Source organism: Sprattus sprattus (assembly GCF_963457725.1).
Source record: "Sprattus sprattus genome assembly, chromosome: 1".
Classification (NCBI taxonomy): domain Eukaryota; kingdom Metazoa; phylum Chordata; class Actinopteri; order Clupeiformes; family Clupeidae; genus Sprattus; species Sprattus sprattus.
The window spans coordinates 52,023,680-52,042,910 of record NC_137920.1 but is presented as its reverse complement, the minus strand read 5'-3'; the positions used below and the strand labels follow the sequence as shown (position 1 = coordinate 52,042,910).

Genomic DNA, 19,231 nt, shown 5'->3' with positions numbered 1-19,231 from the left:
TCCAATCATATTTCAGCTATCATGTGTTGCCACGCTCCGAGAAACCTTCCCCGAGAACAGAAATCTTCCCTGAGGCCTTCAGAATTCACATTGAAGGCCCGTGTACATCTGATTGGTTATCACAACTGGCTGTTTCAGTTCATTTAAGTTGAATGAACTGAAACAGACAGTTGTGACAACCAATCAGATTTCGAGTTGGCGACACTGGGCCTTCTAGAAGGCCCGGAAGATTTCTTTCCTCGCGTTGAACGTGACACGTAAACGTCGTTTGATTGGATACTGAGGCAGACCGGTGCAGTGCTTCAGTGCTCAGTTAAGCTGGCTAATGCGAAAACGACGTACATCGGTTTCGATGCTTATTATGCTAGTTGTTTCAATTGGTAAGACTAAATATAATTACATTAACCAACTCAAATAAACTAGTTTACACCAACTTGATAATTCCAGTTTTTGATACAATTACAATGCCATTTTCAAGACGGAACTTTCAAGAAAAACTGGATATCGTGAGGATGGGAAGTTTAATGAAACTGCTTTGCAGGTGGGACAATGCGATGTTTAGTGGACAAACTTGTTAAAGCTCACATAGGCTACTTTCGGTGGACTTAATAAAACTTTGTAGACTAATCCCTGAAAATCGCCTTTTATTTTTAAGTTGTGACAGTAATATCCAAGCGATCATATAACTGAGAGTTTACTACTCTTAATGTATTGTTAATACGGGTGTATTGATTTTAAATGCTCCGGAAATATTAGTAAAGTCTGTTGTACTCGACTATGTTAAGGTGATGCAATGCTCACTTATACTGCCTTTCTGTATAAATATATAGTTCGAGAGCCATGGCGTCATAATGATGGTATTAGGAGGTGGATTCACTCAGTTTAACATCGTAGGTAGGACATCGCTGAAGGCCTAGTCGTGAAATGCACGGACCGGCACTGCTTTTCAACATACCTTCCTTGTAGTGCAATTATTACACACACACACACATAAACATTATTGAAATGTGAGAGGTCAAATAAAAAAAGGTATGAAACAGGATGACCCACATGATACTTTACATCCCATGAACTCAAGCATTGTTGGTGAGGGGCCTCATCCAATTTTGAGTGGTCTCACGTCTAAGCAAAACTACTACGCTTGCCGGTTGTACGTGCCTGTGGCCTTAGTCAATGCCATTGTCATAGGCTTAAAGAGCTTAAATGATCCAAAAAAGCATTTTCTAGTACTTTCCCATCTCTATCCACCCTCTATCTGAAATGCTCTGTCTGAGCTCCTAAGACCCCCCCACCCTCCGATGGGTTCAGTGTGGTAGGCGGGTAATAAGGATTGTGTTACAAGATTGCGTCATTTTGTAACAGAGAAAAATTAATGGACTTGCATGAATGCTTTTCAGGCAGCTGAGAAAACAACTGGTTTCTGTGGGAGAGAGTTTGCAGAACCTTTACATGCACAATGCATCATAATAGGTCCTCTTTAAACTCATCACCGTTTTCACATGAAAAACTATCCAGCTGAACACCACCCATATTTCTCAACACCACGATAGTTCGGGCAGAGAATTTCTCTGGTTGGAGTGTTTCTGTGTGATGAGTTGCTGCTCGCCCCGCCCAAATATTCTTGACTACGTTCTCTCGCGATAGAGGGTGAATAGCCACGGATCCAACATGGCGGAAGGTATGTGACTGATTTCTTTCACATTTTCACGCCCAAGCTGTCTTTGTCGAGGCGTTATTGAGTGTTTATATCGACTACATGAAGAGTAATGAAAACTTAAACGCGTCGAATAGAAATAGTCATAATAATTCTTGTTTATTTCGGCGTCATCGTTTTTGTATAATTTTTTTCAAGCTCACCTCCTGAGTTAGGATTGTCAGTCAAGTGGTGGGTTGGGCGGTGGTACTGTGGCTTATTAATTTGCCGGGTGGTTTGTGGCTCTATACTAAGATGGTTGTATTTAAATGCGCATGGCATACAATACCTTTAAGTCACATTGTACGCCAGGTACCATGATTGAAGCGTCGCTACAGTGTTGTGGTTGTCAATTGTGTTCATTTTAAATTAGGTCGCCCTTGAGACACTGGTTAGACAGTGTGTGATCTGATGCATTTTGAATAAACATGCACTTGTATCGGTTAAATAATGTGACACCTGGGGATAACGTAGTTGTACCCAACGTTTTTCGGTTTGTTGATTACGGTATTGTCTGCAGTTAGTAGGCCTAAACCGACTTGTTTTATCGTTTGTCAACTAAATGTGTCCTCCAACAACCTGTTCAACAAAAGAGACCAAAATAGACCAAATAAAGTCGATACTTATTCATATTAGACTGGCCATGCAACTCTACGTTACTTTAAAGGGAACGGATTCAGAGTCTACTCTTGTAAAATTGTTTCTTCACTGTTGGGTTGAGATTTCAGGAATTCCTTGCAAGATTGACTCGTCACTGTCACAAGTTTCCGTTGACTTTATCAGTTATCTCCATCACCAGCAGGCTACCGTTTGCAAAAGGGAAAGAATCACCATGTTTCAGAGTTTCTTTTGGCACCTTTAAAGTGAGGAGTTATTCCTGAATACAGTCTCTTATTTATTATAGTTTTTTTTGTCCAAAGAGCAAGCATTGAAGAGGTCAGCCTACTTTTCTCATAGATTGTGAAAATAGAAAATAGATTGTGCATTGTCCAAATATCGGGCAATAATTTTTAAGATTATTTTTCAAACTTGCTTTAGGAGTTCATTGTTCCCACCACTCAGGTGACTACCATTCTCTTATGCTCATAAAAAAAAACCTTTATTGCACTGTTGAGGTCTTCTTGCAGGATAGAATTAAATTTGTATTCATGAAAGTTGCATAAGAGTTATTGGCCTTCTTTGTTTCACTCATAGTTCTCGCTTTTGTCACATTACCGCACAACTTGCTGTTTTGCACTATTGAGGCTTTTCCTGTGGAGTATAAGTCAGGTGGTTGGGAGTGACTTCCTCAGCCAGTCATCAGACTTGGCCACTGCCGAGGGCGGGCAATGGCAAACTGCCTCTTCAGCACTATGTGGAAACAGCTTGGCGCTCAGGGATAAGCCCACAAAAATAAGGGGAAGGAAGCTGGAGTGTCTCAGAAGTTGAGCCAAGGAGGGGAGAGGAGCTCTGATTTGCCTAGGCAGAGGTTGTGCGAAAGACATGAATCACTTTCTTATGAGAGCGAAAACTTCATCCTCTCTGCAGATGTTTCCCAGCCAAGAAGCGTGTTGCGTGGTGAATGCCGTTTGATTCACAGCCGTGAATGTAACCTCCAGTGGCCAAGCTAGTATTATGCTCTGCTTTGGGAGCCACAGGGAGAATGGGTGTACTCACACTGATACCATCTGCTGTTGAATAAACTGTAAACCATCATCGCTCGTATTTTAGATGTTTATTGTTATTAACAACATCAACCATAAACAGTGCTGGCATGCTCCTGCAGTGTGCACCCTAATGAGATTGGTTTTTGAAATAATTATCCCTTTAACTCCTACATACAGCCTCTTTAAGTAGAGTTCATGACATACTTAACTGATTTACTGGCTGGATGGATACTTGGGTGTATTCCCATTTAGGAATTCAATCCCATTCATTGGCAAGGTCTGCTGTCCTGTAGTACCCTCAACTCTTCCCCTCACAGTCCCCAAATGACCTTTCTTCTGTCCCTGTGTGTCCCCCACCTCTGCTCTCTTCACTGGCTCGCACAGAGGAGGTGCAGAAGCTGCAGAAGCACCTGTCGCTGCTCCGGCAGGAGTACGTGAAGATGCAGCAGAAGCTGGTGGAGACGGAGCGGCAGTGTGCCGTGCTGGCGGCCCAGGCCTCAGGTCCGGGGACCTCTGCCGGCGCCACCGGGGACTCCTTCATCACCCGCCTGTTGGCCATCGTGGCAGACCTCTACCAGCAGGACCAGTACAGGTGAGGCTCGTGCCGAGAGGTCTCCATAGTTACCTCTGGGGTCTTCTGGCCATGGGTGGGTTTGATGGATTATAAACACTGCTGTGGAGGACAGTGAGACATCTTTTTTCACATTCATAGAGGGTAGTTTTGTTACTGTGCTGTTTTGTAATTTAATAGTATCCAGCATCAGTAATACTCTTTCCGGTGTTCTTGTCCGGGTATATGAAGGAATTTTTTTTTTTTTCTCATTAGTGTAAATTGTAGTATTGTGTAAGTTATGTAAATAAAGTTGTTTGGTTTATATAACCATTGTTAATGATGTGTGTGGTTTCTTCTCAGTGACTTGAAAGTGAAGGTTGGAGACCAGAGATTTAGTACTCATAAGTTTGTGCTGGCTGCTCGTAGTGATGTCTGGAGCTTGGCCAACCTGGCCTCTACCTCTGAACTCGACCTGTCAGGTAAGAGCAGACCACTGCCCGCTCAGGGTGCTGTCCCTGCAGGCACTCACAGTACACCTGTTTTTGTTCTGATCTCCATAGGGGTCATGAGGCTGGTTTTAATAGTGCTGTTACTGCAGAAAAGGTGTTTTAATATTGTAACATATTGCGCATTTTGAGTGTATGAAGTTGGATTGATAAACAACCTTCATAGTCATGGTTGCTGTATATTTTGCTCTCCTTTTTCTCCCTCCTCCATGCAAATCTCACCCCACTGCTTGGCTCGTTAGAAGCCAAGCCGGAGGTTGCCATGGCGATGCTACGCTGGGCTTACACAGATGAGCTGGGCCTGAGTGAAGATGATGCCTTCCTCATAGACCTGATGAAGCTGGCAAACCGGTTCCAGCTGCACCTGCTGCGAGAAAGGTGGGCATGAACTCTGTCTCCCTCCCTCTGCTCAGTATTTAAAGGAGCAATAGGTAGACTGGCTTTAAGGCAGGATTGATAGGAACAGTGATTGGCTTACAGTTTAAAAGGTTATTCTCAGATATATTTTGAAGATATCTTGCCTTTCAGATGCTAGAGCAGTGTCTGTAATTTCCCTTTTTTTCTTTCTTAACGCGAATGCTGACTGTTGCACCTTTCAACCCAATTTGCTCTCACTCATAGTCACTCATAGGAGTTTCTAAATGCCAGTGGATGTTTTTTTTTCCTCTCTGGAGGTGCGGTAACTGTAAACAGAGCAGTGTTAATTCTAGCAGTGGGAATGGAAGTGTGGACAGCCATCGTCATAAAGTCCTCAATGTGGAGGCGTCAGTTGAGAGGGAAGTGGTGTCAAATTGACCATCATCTTGGACAGTGTCTCCTGCCACTGTCAGCCACCTCCTCAAAAGCCCCGGGTCATATTGAGGCACCTAGTGATAAACAGGCTGATTTTACTGTGCTGTGATGCGGATAAACACAATGAGGTGATGCAGGGACTGAGCAGGGAGAAGGGGTTTGAACTAAATCCTGAACCAAGTCTTAAATCCCCTGCTACTTGCTGTGCAATTTGCCCTCAACCTTATGTATGTTGCTACATTGCTGCCAATATTATTATGATTCTGCAATATTATAGGATCTTGATAGGCTAGTGTAAAGTGAGAGATTGTGCTCCCTGAAGAATAAGGATTACCTTGTCCTACACATTTTAATACGACCTTCATGTCAAACCAAGTTTCAAATCTTACGCGGTGTTAAAAGAATTTGAATTGAGACAACCTTATTCAGAAAGTGAACTCTCCAGTCTGGAGCTTTTCATCTTTCGCTCTCCGGCATTGTCACTTCCAGTGAAGGGTTCATCCTTTTTAAAGAAGTATTAACCTGTAATATGGTATGGCAGGTGTGAGAAAGGCGTGATGTCGTCTGTCAATGTGAGGAATTGCATACGGTTCTACCAGACAGCAGAGGAGCTGGATGCCACCACGCTCATGAATTACTGCGGGGAGATCATCGCCAGTCACTGGGTGAGTGATCCTGTGCCGTCTGTCAGCAGCCACCTGGTCCATGCGCTCTCTCTGTGATCTCAATATGTCTCTGACACAAAATCTAAAATAGTCATATGGGTCAACTGGGTTGAGCTCTTGAGCGCAGTGAAAATTCTGCCAGTGAGTTGTTCAGGTTGTTTTTCATGTCTCAGCGGATGTTGCACAGCATGACTCCTGACTTCTAAGAAGGCTGAAACAAGTCTTACATCACCATTAGCTAGACCTGCGTTTAAATGTGTTTGACAGGATAATAGGATTCCCAGGGGATTGGCAAAGCACAGCGACACTGGCAGTCAAACAGTGACTTCACTTCTGGTGTACAATGTGCCCACCCCGGCAGCTTTGAGGAATGACTAAAGTGGCAGACTCAAGCATGAAATGGTGCTCTCACTGTGACATAGCATAATGAGATCAAGCCGTTACTGAAGGGTTCTGCCTGTGTGCCTTATGCACTTACAGGATGACCTGAGGAAAGAGGACTTCACGACCATGAGCGCCCAGCTGCTTTACAAGATGATCAAGTCTAAGACGGAGTACCCGCTCCACAAAGCCATCAAGGTAGAACGCGAAGACGTGGTCTTCCTCTACCTCATCGAGATGGACTCGCAGGTATGTGGTTTTGGGTTCCACATAAATCCGCCATGACTCGCCGTTTCATGTCAAAATAGGAAGTTTTTATAATATAACATGTTGTGTTTTTATGATGTGGAGAACACTGACGAAAGTCCTATGAATCTGACATGGAATGAATCTTCCTGTTATTAGTTACCAGCAAAGCTGAATGAGCTTGACAACAATGGAGATCTGGCTCTGGACTTGGCCTTGTCCCGCAAGCTGGAGAGCATAGCCACCACCCTGGTCAACAACAAGGCAGACGTAGACATGGTGGACCAGAGTGGCTGGAGCCTCCTGCACAAAGCCATCCAAAGAGGTAGGAACCAGTGTTGAGTTCTGGAACCTCACCATGAACAGAGTGTCTGTTGCATGTTTGGAACCAGAGAATGTGGAATGCATGATCTTCCATGCTCCTGACAATAACTCTGTCTTGATCCACAGGAGATGAGTTTGCCTCCATCTTCCTGATCCGGCACTCGGCGCAGGTCAACGCGGCAACGGTGGGGGCGGTGGAGACACCCCTGCACCTGGTTTGCTCCTTCAGCCCAAAGAAACACAATGAGGAGGTCATGAAGGGGATGGCGCGCATCGCGGAGGCGCTGCTCAAGGCCGGAGCCAATGCCAACATGCAAAACAGCAAGGGCAGGTGGGAAATGTAGTTCAAGCCCTTAATCAAGACGTCAGTGATTTGTCTGGGATAAGATGATGTAGCTCCTTTACGGGGGATCTATTGAATAGTCAACCAATGAGAATAATAGTAATAAGGTTTGTTTTTATGCTTTCATAGTTAGCTGTTTTATAAATGAGTTTCACATAGCTTATTAAAAAGCAGAAGTTCCATCCCTGAATTGACAGTTTCATTTGTTGAAACATTTTTCCAGAACCCCTTTGCACGAAGCTGTTGTTTCAGGAAACGAGCCTGTTTTCAAGCAACTCCTGCAGTGCAAACAGTAAGTCCCTCCTCACCCCAACCCTTCAATAAAGACCCCAGAGTAACAACCACTGCCATTTACTTCATCCGTACAGACACAGAGCACTGCTGCCTTCCCTAGCCTAACGCTGCCTCGTCCCTCTCTCCCCCAGGTTAGACCTGGATCTGATGGACCACGAGGGGAGCACAGCTCTCTGGCTGGCGCTTCAGTACATCACAATGGCTTCTGACCCCTCCGTCAACCCCTTTGAGGACAGTGCGCCGGTGGTCAACGGCACAACGTTTGACGAGAACAGCTTCGCCGCACAGCTCATCCAGAGGGGCAGCAACCCTGACGCTCCAGACTCCGCCACAGGTATCGCAGAGCCTCCAGCCCCCCTCCCCCCAAGCCCCCCCTTAACCACGTCCTCAAAACGATCTTGTCTTCCTGTGTTGTCTGCAGTTATGATAAATAACACCTGGAGTGTTATGATAAAAAAAAAGAAATCAGGATCTATTTTTAGGTTGGGATTCAAGGTTATATTCATGGTGTCTGCCGCTACCCCAATTTCTTTCCCTATAGTCTTCCAACTGTCTCTTGTCTTCCTAGGTAACTGTCTCATGCAGAGGGCGGCTCTTGCCAGCAACGAGGCTGCGACTCTGTTCCTGGCCACCCATGGAGCAAAGGTCAATCACACCAATAAATGGGTAAGCAGATTCCCAGTGCTCAGTGGTTTGCAGCCGAGGAGCATTTGTGGTTACATTCTCGCTTAGGTATTCAAGTTAGCGTTTGTGTCCAGAGCAAAAAAGACTGAGCGAATGTATACTCTGTGCAAATATTCAGAAAGGAGGTCACCCCTTCCTCAGAGCTGGACCTGTGACCTTGATGCTGTTGTCACAGTGTGTCATATCAGAATAACCAGAAAACAAGCTGAATCTGATGTTGCCTCGCTTCACAGAATATTATCAAAAACATACTTTTTCTTACGTATTTTCTAGCAGTCTGGTTATAGCTCCAGTACTTAATACAACTGTTTAGCTCCGGAGTCTGGATATTTGTTGCTGTGTATCTTGTCTTAGCACAGCATGGCTAAAAGCCTGCCTTTTTGTCCTCCTCCTCATGCCGTAGGGAGAGACTCCGCTCCACACGGCCTGCCGCTGTGGCCTGGCCAGCCTGACGGCCGAGCTGCTCCAGCAGGGTGCCAACCCCAACCTACAGACTGAGAGCGCTGTGCCCGACAGCGGGGAGCGGGGCCAGGGCGTCTCCCTCCAGAGCCCCCTCCACATGGCCATCGTCCACAACCACCCCGATGTAGTGTCTGTCATCCTGGAGCAGAAAGGTACGGCTCGGGTTTGTTCCCCAACATGCGCCTGTTACAAAGAGACGTTTTAATCAAGAACAAAACTGAACACGTCTTGCTGGGTTTACACAATGATTGTTGGAGCATGTTTGAGCATGAATGTGTCTTGTCTGATTTGGGCCTTACTCACAAACATTTGTACTGACTTGCAGCCAACGCACTCCATGCCACCAACAACCTGCAGATCATTCCAGACTTCAGCCTGAAAGACTCCAAGGATCAGACCGTGTTGGGTCTCGCCCTCTGGACAGGTAAACCGGCCTTTAACAGAACGTTTCAAACCTCAAATTCAGAAGCAGATCAAGAAGTAGTCAGTAACCATTGGATGTTATGTGATCGTCACATGACTGTAGATTAGTTTAAGCGCGTCATAAAATGTCAGTGAAGTAAAATTACCATTAAATGATTGAAGTGAGCAAAGAACTATTATGACTGTTGTTGTAAAAATAGGTCAAATAAATCTCTTGAAGGTACATTTTTGAGAGAGCCGTACATGAACCATGCTTGTGTTTTGTTGGCGTCATTAGGAATGCACACAATCGCAGCACAGCTCCTGGGCTCGGGGGCGGCCATCAACGACCCCATGTCAGACGGGCAGACCCTCCTGCACATGGCCATCCAGAGGCAGGACAGCAAGAGCGCGCTCTTCCTCTTGGAGCACCAGGCTGACATCAACGTCAGGTACAAACCGCATCAGAACATGGGACCAGCCAACCAGTGGCCCTGCTCTTTCTCGCTGTTGACAGGTTTATGTGATTCTTACTGAATGATGGAGCAGAGGTCGAGAGCCTCGTCTGCATGGGCAGATCGCCTTAGTGGCCTTACTCGTATTTATCCTCTTTAACTGGTCATTTTACATACTGTGAAGTGAGCAGTAAAAAAATACTGAAGTGTGACCGTCTCTTCTTGCTCAGAACCAAGGATGGGCAGACAGCGCTGCAGTTGGCCATTAGCAACCAGCTCCCTCTAGTGGTGGACGCGCTGTGCACACGCGGGGCTGACATGTCTGTGGTCGACGAGAAGGGGAACCCTCCGCTGTGGCTGGCCCTGGAGAACAGCCTGGAAGACATCGCCTCGACGCTGGTGAGGATCATGCCCACAGCGGCTCTAGGCTTTTGTGGTGAAGTTAGAGGTGATGTTTGTGGAGTGTATGCATCACTAGGGTGATGGGATGGTCGTGAAGCTCATGTAGTTGCGCTTGCCTTGAAGAAGTAGGGTCTTTTTTTTTTGCCCTTATTATGTCTTTCTCTTTGTGTGTGTCTGTGTCTGTGTTTGTGTATACGTGTGCATGTGTGTGTGTGTGTGTGTGTGTGTGTGTGTGTGTGTGCATGTGTGTGTGTACACTTCTCTGGTAGTTTGTCATTGGTTAAAGCTTTGAATGTTTCCGCCCGACAGGTCAGACATGGCTGTGATGCCACCTGTTGGAGCCCAGGACCCGGAGGGTGTCAGCAGACTCTGCTCCATCGAGCTATAGACGAGAACAACGAGGTGATCGCCTGCTTCCTGATTCGCAGGTCAGTGCTCATCCTCATATTATTGTATTGTAGTAATTGCAAAATTGCATAGTTCACCAAAATGTAACTTCTTGTTACAAGTTGCGTATTGATTGAGTCAGGTGTTTGAGTCTCACCTTGTGCCTGTTGTGGCTCCTTGATGTCGGGATCTGTGTAATTCAGCAAAACCGAGACCTATGGGGAAGATTCGATGAGTTGTCCCCACTGTTTGAGTATGGCAGACTGGGGCATAATTATTGCAATAGTTTCTGTAATCCCTGACCCCCTCCTCCTCCCCCCTGTGTGTGTGTATGTGTGTGTGTCTGTGTGTGTGGCTGTGTGTGTGTCTGTGTGGCTGTGTCTGTGTGTGTGTGTGTGTGTGTCTGTGTGTGTGTGTGTGTGTGCGTGTGTGTGTGTCTGTGTGTCTGTGTGTCTGCACGTGCAGTGGGTGTGACGTGAACAGTCCTCGGCAGCCTGGCCCTAACGGTGAGGGCGATGAGGAGGCGCGTGACGGCCAGAGTCCGTTGCACCTGGCCGGCTCCTGGGGCTTAGAGGAGGTGGTGCAGTGCCTTCTGGAGTTTGGAGCCAACGTCAACGCACAGGTCAGACGCGCTGCTTAGTCTGTCACACGTACTGTCAGCTACTGAACTATGGCTCTTCCATAGGGGGCTAGGGAAGCGGTCGCAGGGGATAACTGGTACTCTATTCTTACTGTCTATTACATTCTGTTCAGGGAAATAGTTTCTGCAACGTCTCAAGATCTCCAGGGTTATCATTTTATTGTGTCCTTACACTAATGAAATGAATAAATGAAATACTCTTCATAGTTTGGTTGTTGACCTGATACACAGAATGGAATGGAATAGAACTGGATAGAATACGCTCTCCCTGCCTCACGCTGCTCTTGTGTTCCTCTGCCGTGTGCAGGACGCAGAGGGCCGAGCGCCCATCCACGTGGCCATCAGCAACCAGCACGCCATCATCATCCAGCTGCTCATCTCGCACCCGGACATCCGGCTCAACCTGCGCGACCGCCAGGGCATGACGCCATTCGCCTGCGCCATGACCCACAAGAACAACAAGGCCGCCGAGGCCATCCTCAAACGAGAGGCAGGAGCTGCTGAGCAGGTGTGTTTTTGTGATTGTGTGTTTTTGTGTGTGTGTGTGCCGGACAAGCATCCATATTTGTATGTAGTGAATTTTAGCATTCAAGGCTATTTACAGAAAGAGGCCGTAAAGATGGCTACCATGTCATGTTTTAGAAGCTGAACTGATCTGAATCTCTGAAGCCATCTGTTCTGGTTCAGGTGTTTCCTTTTTGTCGTCAGATCCCCATTTACAGGTGCATCTCAATAAATTAGAATATCATCAAAAAGTTGATTTATTTCAGTAATTCTATTCAAAAAGTGAAACTCATATTTTATATAGGTTCATTACAAACAGACTGATATACTTCAAGTGATTATTTCTTTTAAATTTGATGAATATAACTGACAGCTAATGAAAACCCAAAATTCAGTATCTCAGAAAATTAGAATATTACTGAAGATTTTTAACACAGAAATGTTGGGCTACTGAAAAGTATGAACATGTACAGCACTCATTTCTTGGTCGGGGCTACCTTTTGCATGAATTGCTGCAGCAATACGGCGTGGCATGAAGGCAATCAGTCTGTGGCACTGCTGAGGTGTTATGGAAGACCAGGTTGCTCTGATGGTGGTCTTCAGCTCTTCTGTGTTGTTGGGTCTGTTGTCTCGCATCTTCCTTTTCACAATACCCTATAGAATCTATGGGTTTTAGGTCAGGCGAGTTTGCTGGCCAATCAAGCACACAGGGATACCATGGTCCTTAAACCAGGTACTGGTACCTCTGGAAGAGTGTGCAGGTGCCAAGTCCTGATGGAAAATGAAATCCGCATCTCCATAGTATGGTCAGCAGAGGGAATGATGAAGTGCTCTAAAACTTCCTGGTAGATGGCTGTGCTGACTTGGACCTGAGAAGCACTGACTCCAGCTGCAGTCCACTCCTTGTGAATCTCCCTTGAATGGGCTTTGTTTCACAATCCTCTCAAAAATGTGGTTATCCCTGTTGCTTGTGCACCTTTTTGTACCACATTTTTTCCTTCCATTCAACTTCCAATTAATGTGCTTGGATACAGCACTCTGTGAACAGCCAGCTTCTTTAGCAATGACTTTTTGTGTCTTACCCTCCTTGTGCAGGCTGTCAATGATCGTCTTCTGGACAACTGTCAAGTCAGCAGTCTTCCCCATGATTGTGTAGCCTACTGAACTACACTGAGAGACCATTTAAAGGCTCAGGAAGCCTTGGCCGGTGTTTTTGAGTTAATTAGATGATTAGATTGAGTCATCAATATTGAACTTTTTCACAATATTCTAATTTTCTGAGATCCTGAATTTTGGGTTTTCATTAGCTGTCAATTATAATCATCAAAATTAAAATAAATAATCAGTCTGTGTGTAAACAATCTATTTAATATATGAGTTTCACTTTTTGAAAAGAATTACTGAAATAAATCAACTTTTTGATGGTATTGTAATTTATTGAGATGCACCTGTATGTGGATTTCTGTCTGTCAAACCCCTCTCACAAACTCCTATATTGTACAGGTTGGGTTTAAGTGGATTTCTGTCTATCAAACCGTCTAATGAACGTCGCTTAGCTGTAAGTACGGCAATCTAGACTATTCTCATTCGTAGTTCCACGTTGGTGGAACGAGCTGCCTAGCACAACCAGAGCAGGGGCGTCCCTCTCTACCTTAAAGAAGCTCTTGAAGACCCAACTCTTCAGAGAGCATCTTCCTTCCTAACTTGCACTAGTACTTAACTTGCACTTACAGCAGTTACTTTCCTGCACTTTTTTTCTATTTCTTATGTAAAATAGTATTTATTGTTACACTAGGTCTCTATTGATCGTAGATTGACTGTTCTCTCCCTTGTACGTCCCTTTGGACAAAAGCGTCTGCTAAATGAATAAATGTAAATGTAAACCACTCACACACACAAACTTGTTTATTGTACAGGTGGACAACAAGGGGCGCAACTTCCTGCACGTGGCGGTGCAGAACTCTGACATCGAGAGTGTGCTGTTCCTCATCAGCGTCCAGGCCAACGTGAACTCCAGAGTCCAGGACGCCGCCAAGCTCACTCCGCTCCATCTGGCCGTGCAGGCCGGCTCCGAGATCATCGTCCGCAATCTGGTAAGCCTCCTGAACGCTGTGTGTTTGGGTAACCTCTCATGTTCAGTCCCCCTCTATGTCCTTCCTGTGCTGTAAGTGGAACCCGCTGTTGGAGGTGTCTCAGTGTAGTCCCCCACTGTTCTCTTTTGTGGATGTGTGTGTTGCCATGTCCAGCTCCTGGCTCACGCTTGAACTCTGGCTCTTTTGTGGATGTGTGTGTTGCCATGTCCAGCTCCTGGCCGGGGCCAAAGTGAACGAGCTGACCAAACACCGGCAGACAGCGCTGCACCTGGCCACCCAGCAGGACCTGGCCACCATCTGCTCCGTGCTGCTGGAGAACGGCGTGGACTTCGCTGCTGTCGACGAGAACGGCAACAACGGTGAGTGCCCTGGCATGTGTGTCTGTGTCTGTGTCTGTGTCTGTGTGTCTGTGTGTCTGTGTGTGTGTGTGTGTGTGTCTGCTCAGCCACTGATCTTGTGACACCGTCAGAGAGTAAGCTGTACCAATGGTACTAGGGCTGGGCGATATGACGATATATATCGTGAGGACGATAGAAACGTGTCTATCGTGACCTTTCTCCTCTATCGTTTCTATCGTGATAAACTTATTTTTTCACTATTACAGCTAATATACATTTTAATATAATTTCACATCCTAATATAACATTTTGCTTTTCTTATTATGCAAACTCTAAGTTTATACAACTGTAAAAAAAGAATATTAAGATACATTTTAGAGAACGTGGTTTTGCGACACGACACCGCTTTACATTACGCTGCTTTGCATCATACGCTTGCGACATGATTGACGGTGAGAGCCCGCGAAATTTAATTCTGGTTTAAAAAAAAAATTAATAATGGACGCGCTGCAGGAAGGTGTAACCACAGCCGCTGTTATACAATTGGGCATCGACACCCATTGCTAATGACAGCGTCATTACTTTATTGCAGCAGTGAAAATCAAGACATTACAGACGTGCAAATGCTGGGGTGGCCCATTCAAATCAACGGAACTTTTTTGAACATTTTGGAGAGCCGTATAATACGAGTATAATACAAGTGTAGCCATTTATTAGCAGATTCTGTTCCATTTTTCTCAATGATGGTCAAATAGTTGTAGTTTAAGATGCACTATTTCGTTAGTTTAGATTTCTTTTCAGTATTTCAAAAGTGAAGGAGCTGTGGGAGCACAAGAACAGTGAGCATCTAGCAGCGATTATCATAGACATAGCATATGTGTATTTGGCGTTTATAGCTTAACTATCTAGATTCTAAGTAGCATGGAGTTTTTTTTTTGGTACTCCACGTAGATCATAAACCCTTGAAGATAAAAATGAAATTGGTTGGGAAATGTAAACGCTAATATGCTTTTTATCCAGATAAAACGCAGCTCCATCGTTTACTTGCGTTTGTTTACAGGACCATCTTCACTGTTGCACCAACGGGCTGAAGCGGTCAATGGGGCGTATGTGTAATGGCCAACTTCTTAATTTTCTTATTTTTATACGTGGCCATATAAGAAAATGTTTTTCTCATCATTATTGCTATAGCATATGAACAAACATTGAAAAGAAAGTTTTTTAATTAAATTAAACTTGATTTATCTTCTGAAGGTAGGCCTACATTAAAGAACCACTAAAAGTCACAAGCACTGGACTAAATGTCATGCACTTTGTTTTAATCTTACTATTTAAAGATTCAATGGAAACGTTCAGTACAATCTGCGTAATTGTGGTACAGGTCGTGATGGATCACACTTTTAAGTACACCCCTATCCAGTAAAGCAAGAGGGCATATCGTGATATATATCGCTATCGTGATATAAAATAATCCATATCGTGATATATGTTTTTTTCCATATCGCCCAGCCCTAAATGGTACATCACGGCAACATCAGTGTTGAACCTGACTGGTCGTGTGGTCGTCCCTGTGAAGCAACGTGCGAGTGATCATTTCAAATGGATGTGGTGTTGTGAAAGTGTTTTCCTGGCGCTCACTCCTTTCGTCTTCCTCGTGCTTGTTCTCAGCCCTACACTTGGCAGTGATGCATGGTCGCCTGGGCAACGTACGAGTGCTCCTTACAGAGTCCAACATAGATGCGGAGGCCTACAATCTCAGGTAAACACACGCACACACACACACACACACACACACACACAATCACGGACACACAATCACGGACACACAATCACACTCACAACATCTTCCTCTCTGCTGTGTAGAAAATAACCTCTCTGCAACTTTTCATCTGTTTCGGCTAGTACATATTTTGTATAACACTTGCACTTTTGACCATGTTTCTTTTTGTTATTCAACCTAGTCATCACAAATGTGCAATGTCCACTGAGATATATTTCAGATACAGTAAAGCTATGTTTCAGAACAGAATATTATGACCTGTCAGTTTGCAGCTGGAATGCCATGGCTGTGGCGTTCTAGTGAACTGAACAGTTCTGTTGGGGAACCACAAAGCATGCATCAGCTGTACTTTTTAAAACAGACGGCTTATATAACCAGAATAACACCTGATTGGAATATTCTAAAGAGATGTGTGTCAAGTGTTACCTACCTAGATGTGTACTTAAGCCGTATTAAATGCATATTGATTTCTAGGGGTCAGTCACCAATGCATGTGCTCGGCCATTATGGGAAGGAGAACGCTGCTGCCATTTTTGAGCTCTTCCTGGAGTGCATGCCGGAGTACCCCCTGGACAAACCGGACAATGAAGGGAACACAGGTAGGAGGGAGGGCAGTGGCCAGTCCCTACTGAGGGACAAGATGGATGCATTTCTCACAGTCTGTTGAAGAACCTTTCTGATCACAGGTTAATTTGCTGCTGTTGTGCCTCTCAGTTCTTTTGTTAGCCTATATGAAAGGAAATGCCAATTTGTGCCGTGCCATCGTGAGGTCGGGCGCTCGCCTGGGTGTCAACAACAACCAGGGCACCAACATCTTCAACTACCAGGTGGCAACCAAACAGCTGCTCTTCCGCCTTCTAGGTACGGCTCTCGGCTCAGTAACACTCTGCGAGTGTACTCTGGGCAACATGGCGTGTTCAGTGCGGTGCTTTGTGGTCATATCATGCAGATAACTCAGAATGTGATTTGAGTATTCTTTTCTCCCACTGTCAATACAGATATGTTATCCAAAGAGCCCCCATGGTGTGATGGGTCAAACTGCTATGAGTGTGTAGCCAAGTTTGGAGTTACCACGAGGAAACATCACTGGTAAGCTTTTGCCTCAAGTCCAGTAAAACACAAAATGCAAACAAATATCTTTATTATTATCATATATTATTTTATATTATATTATAGTGAACACATCCATTCTTCTCTGTTTTGTCCACTTTTTTCTCCATTGTGTCCGTTTGAACCACAGTCGCCACTGTGGACGGTTGCTTTGCCACAAGTGCTCTGTGAAGGAGATCCCCATCATCAAGTTTGATCTGAACAAGCCAGTGCGTGTGTGTGACATCTGCTTCGACGTGCTGACTCTGGGCGGGGTGGCCTCCTAACACACACTGCCACCGCCGTCGAGGATGAAGGGCACCAGCTGTTGTAGAGGCAGGTTGCCACTAACTTGTGATGTGCACCTGTGGAATGAAGACGACCTGGACAAACAACAATATATATGTGTATTTGGACCACAACTTCTGTACTATTCCAGTCTGTCAGAGAGAAGAAAAAAATCAAGCGATGTGTATGTTATAGCTGTACTTTTGTTTAGAAGTGCACCATCATCTGAGGATCAACCTAATGAACCGTTGAGAGAAAGTGGCTTTGTTGATGAAGGCGGTTCGAAGGTTGTTACCAAGTCGTGTAATCAACTTAAGATTGATCGTGGTCATGTATTATAAGTATTACAGATGAGAGAGGGAAGGTGGGGAGGTGTACTGTTTCCAGAGTCCAAGCCAAGTCCTTAGACGTCAGTATCATTTTAGGTTTGACATATAAGCATTTATAAATCATAACTGATTCATTCTGCATAAAGAGCCCATACCAGGGCAGGCAAGACAGAAATGCGTAATGTCCCATCTCAAGCAAGTTCGAGTAGAGCTCAAATAGTTAAACAGTTTATGGCACCACAGTCAGTGGACAAATCTTCACATCGCAACATTAGTTGGAGTAGCAGGAAGTTGTTGTAGGGGAATCGTTGGACCCAAGTAAAGGAATTTGGTCAATGTTTTTTAAACCAATATGATGCTGAGGGCAGTGACTGTCTTCAAGTGTTCCGAGTGATTTGCTGGTTCAAACCCTAAGCTCTTAAGCCAATATCTGGGTCCATGACATCAGTGATGGTGGAACTTGCTGCTCTTTTGGCCAGGCATACTTTTTTCAGGGACAAGAACATGTTTTCTGAAACCATTTCAAACCATGCAAACCATTTCAATTAATTAATTAATTAATTAATTAATTAATTAATTAATTAATTAATTAATTAATTAATTAATTAATTAATTAATTAATTAATTAATTAATGATTGATTTAAGTGTGAAGTGGAAGAACACTAATACAGCGAGCGGAAAGTGGCAGCCCTGTCTTGTCGTATAAAGGCTACTCTGTGAAAGAAAATGTCAACAGCTCAAAGGGCCTTTACCATCAAAGGATGGACCGTGACAATGTAGCCTGTACCTGCATTTTGTCTGTGAACATGATTAACATTTCCTCATGATTTACAATATTTATTACCCAGATATTAGCACAGTCTGGAACGGATCCGAGTCGGGTTCTGATCCATTGCAGAGTCCACTGCCACGTGGATAACAAGAACTGTACTTGTGGAATCCGCAGATTTTGTTTTGTTTCTTTTTTTAAAACATCTCAAGTGAAAGCCTGTCCTAGGTGGAACAAAAAAGTTTGATGATATGCCTACTATGCATATGCATGATGTTTAATTAGCCGCCTCAATGCTGTGTTCGATCATAATTGTGATCATTGCTTTCTAGGGCACCAAAGGATCCATTCCATTCAGTCTTTGGCCTACACGTGTGCGTTGAGGGAAATCTTACTCTTTATTTTTTTTTTTGTACTTTGATTTTGCATAAATTCAAATATTATCCTGACCTATCATCATGTTTTAAAATGCTTCTCCGCGACAGAGCTGAACAGGTGCACTTTATCAAATTACATTTTGACATTTCTGATCAGTCTATGGTCCGCTCTAGGTATTGTTAAATTGTACAGATAAAATGTATGATATTTTTGACCACTACAACTGTTTTGTACTTAATGCAGTTTGTGCTTTTTTGTCTATGTGACAAACCTAAATCTCGCCTCTTAATCTTTTATGCACATTGTTTAATCTTTTATGCACATTGTATTGTAACGTATCTGTATGCTCAGATATATAGCCTGTCGCTTCCTCTAGTATCCTTTTCAAGAAAGGGAGGACAACTTTACATAAAGGTCATAAGAATAAAAAAAATAGCCTGAAATAAGCATGTTCATATCTTTGATTTCTTTCATTGAAGTCAGTTTAAATGATTATGGCAGCAGCACCAAGAACAAATTCTTTATGAAACTGAAATTATTCATACTGATTTGGGCATAGCAATCCATCAGACTTTTACATGACATAACATTTCTGATCTGATCTTTGCTAGTATTTTTTTAATTGATTAATGTACTTTGTGGCTATTGATTATAAGTAACACTCAACTTCTTAAAATCAGACTGTCTGGAATAGAAACACGTTTACCTACTTTTGGCCTTCCAACCTTGTTTAGAGGTTAACTCAAACGGTACTGTTCAGTTTGACGAGAACCAGAACATTTCAGGA

General features: G+C 44.2%; 1 protein-coding gene across 1 annotated transcript; it reads left to right on the top strand.

Annotated features, from left to right (window-relative positions):
• The first annotated feature begins 1,662 nt into the window (after positions 1 to 1,662).
• Positions 1,663 to 18,806, top strand: ankfy1 (ankyrin repeat and FYVE domain containing 1). The gene is made up of 25 exons (XM_080852553.1): positions 1,663 to 1,678; positions 3,724 to 3,931; positions 4,253 to 4,371; positions 4,641 to 4,776; positions 5,732 to 5,855; positions 6,336 to 6,485; positions 6,642 to 6,807; positions 6,933 to 7,137; positions 7,373 to 7,441; positions 7,575 to 7,777; positions 8,012 to 8,109; positions 8,531 to 8,741; positions 8,915 to 9,013; positions 9,290 to 9,443; positions 9,677 to 9,845; positions 10,158 to 10,276; positions 10,701 to 10,857; positions 11,183 to 11,383; positions 13,296 to 13,472; positions 13,684 to 13,831; positions 15,479 to 15,569; positions 16,065 to 16,189; positions 16,305 to 16,451; positions 16,589 to 16,679; positions 16,831 to 18,806. Exons 1-25 carry the CDS (start codon positions 1,669 to 1,671, stop codon positions 16,964 to 16,966), a joined length of 3,513 nt encoding a protein of 1,170 aa, XP_080708679.1. The 5' UTR covers positions 1,663 to 1,668; the 3' UTR covers positions 16,967 to 18,806.
• The last annotated feature ends 425 nt before the right edge of the window (positions 18,807 to 19,231 follow it).

Excerpts from the sequence above, each read along its gene's own strand:
- ankfy1 (XM_080852553.1), top strand. Across the intron at positions 5,856-6,335 it reads AGATCATCGCCAGTCACTGG|GATGACCTGAGGAAAGAGGA; the intron begins GTGAGTGATCCT and ends ATGCACTTACAG. Across the intron at positions 11,384-13,295 it reads AGGCAGGAGCTGCTGAGCAG|GTGGACAACAAGGGGCGCAA; the intron begins GTGTGTTTTTGT and ends TTTATTGTACAG.